General features: G+C 48.4%; 1 protein-coding gene across 2 annotated transcripts in view; it reads right to left on the reverse strand.

Annotated features, from left to right (window-relative positions):
- The window catches only part of Slc41a2 (solute carrier family 41 member 2), a 73,599-nt gene that overhangs the window by 7,679 nt on the left and 65,157 nt on the right, over positions 1–763 (reverse strand). For both annotated transcript variants that reach the window (XM_005358234.3, XM_026784549.1), the window contains exon 10: positions 57–205. In XM_005358234.3, coding sequence (XP_005358291.1) covers positions 57–205 — 149 coding nt within the window. The remainder of the gene's footprint in view (positions 1–56; positions 206–763) is intronic.

The raw sequence follows: 763 nt of genomic DNA on the forward strand, positions 1-763 counted from the left end.
CACGACAGGTTCCCAGCCATCCGAGCCTGAGATTTGAGGAGGTTTGTCTCTCTTACCTGTAGCACAGCAGCAAGGAGATACACGACAACGAAGACGACAGTCAGAGAGGTGTGGCCGCTCTTCATCAGGTGAATCGTGTACAGGAAAATCAAGTGGCCAGGAACCACCAGGAGCAGAAGAACTTGGGCAGACTTATTGTTCACACCTACATGAGAATCGCAGACAGCATTAAAGATTGCACTGAACAAAAGATTGCACTGAACGTCACTGCTGGGATGCGGCTCAGCAGGGTGCTGGTCTAGCACTCACAAGGTTCAAGCCGCAGTGCTGGCGGAAAAATAAAGTGACTCTAGAAACTGTGCCTGGTAATCCAAGTCAGAGGACAAGCGTGGGTGTCTGTGACCCCAGACCTACAGGAGCGGAGGCACCCGCACCTTGAGTTCAAGTCCCCCCACACCCCGGCCCCAGCCAGACTGTGAGACCCTATTTCAGAAAGCCAAAACAACAAATTGAAAGTTACATTCTCATTACTATAGCTCACAGTATTACAGCAATTCAACTGCTAAGAATAAATCTCATTTACAATTCACATAATTCTTGGGAATTCCACTATTAGATGCAATTATAAAATCAAATAAAAAAACAGCTGTTTAAAAACTTATTTTGAGGGCCGGGCGATGGTGGCGCATGCCTTTAATCCCAGCACTCGGGAGGCAGAGGCAGGAGGATACCTCTGAGTTTGGGGCCAGCCTGGACTACAGAG

This window comes from Microtus ochrogaster, chromosome 24 (assembly GCF_000317375.1).
Source record: "Microtus ochrogaster isolate Prairie Vole_2 chromosome 24, MicOch1.0, whole genome shotgun sequence".
In the NCBI taxonomy this organism is placed as follows: Eukaryota; Metazoa; Chordata; class Mammalia; order Rodentia; family Cricetidae; genus Microtus; species Microtus ochrogaster.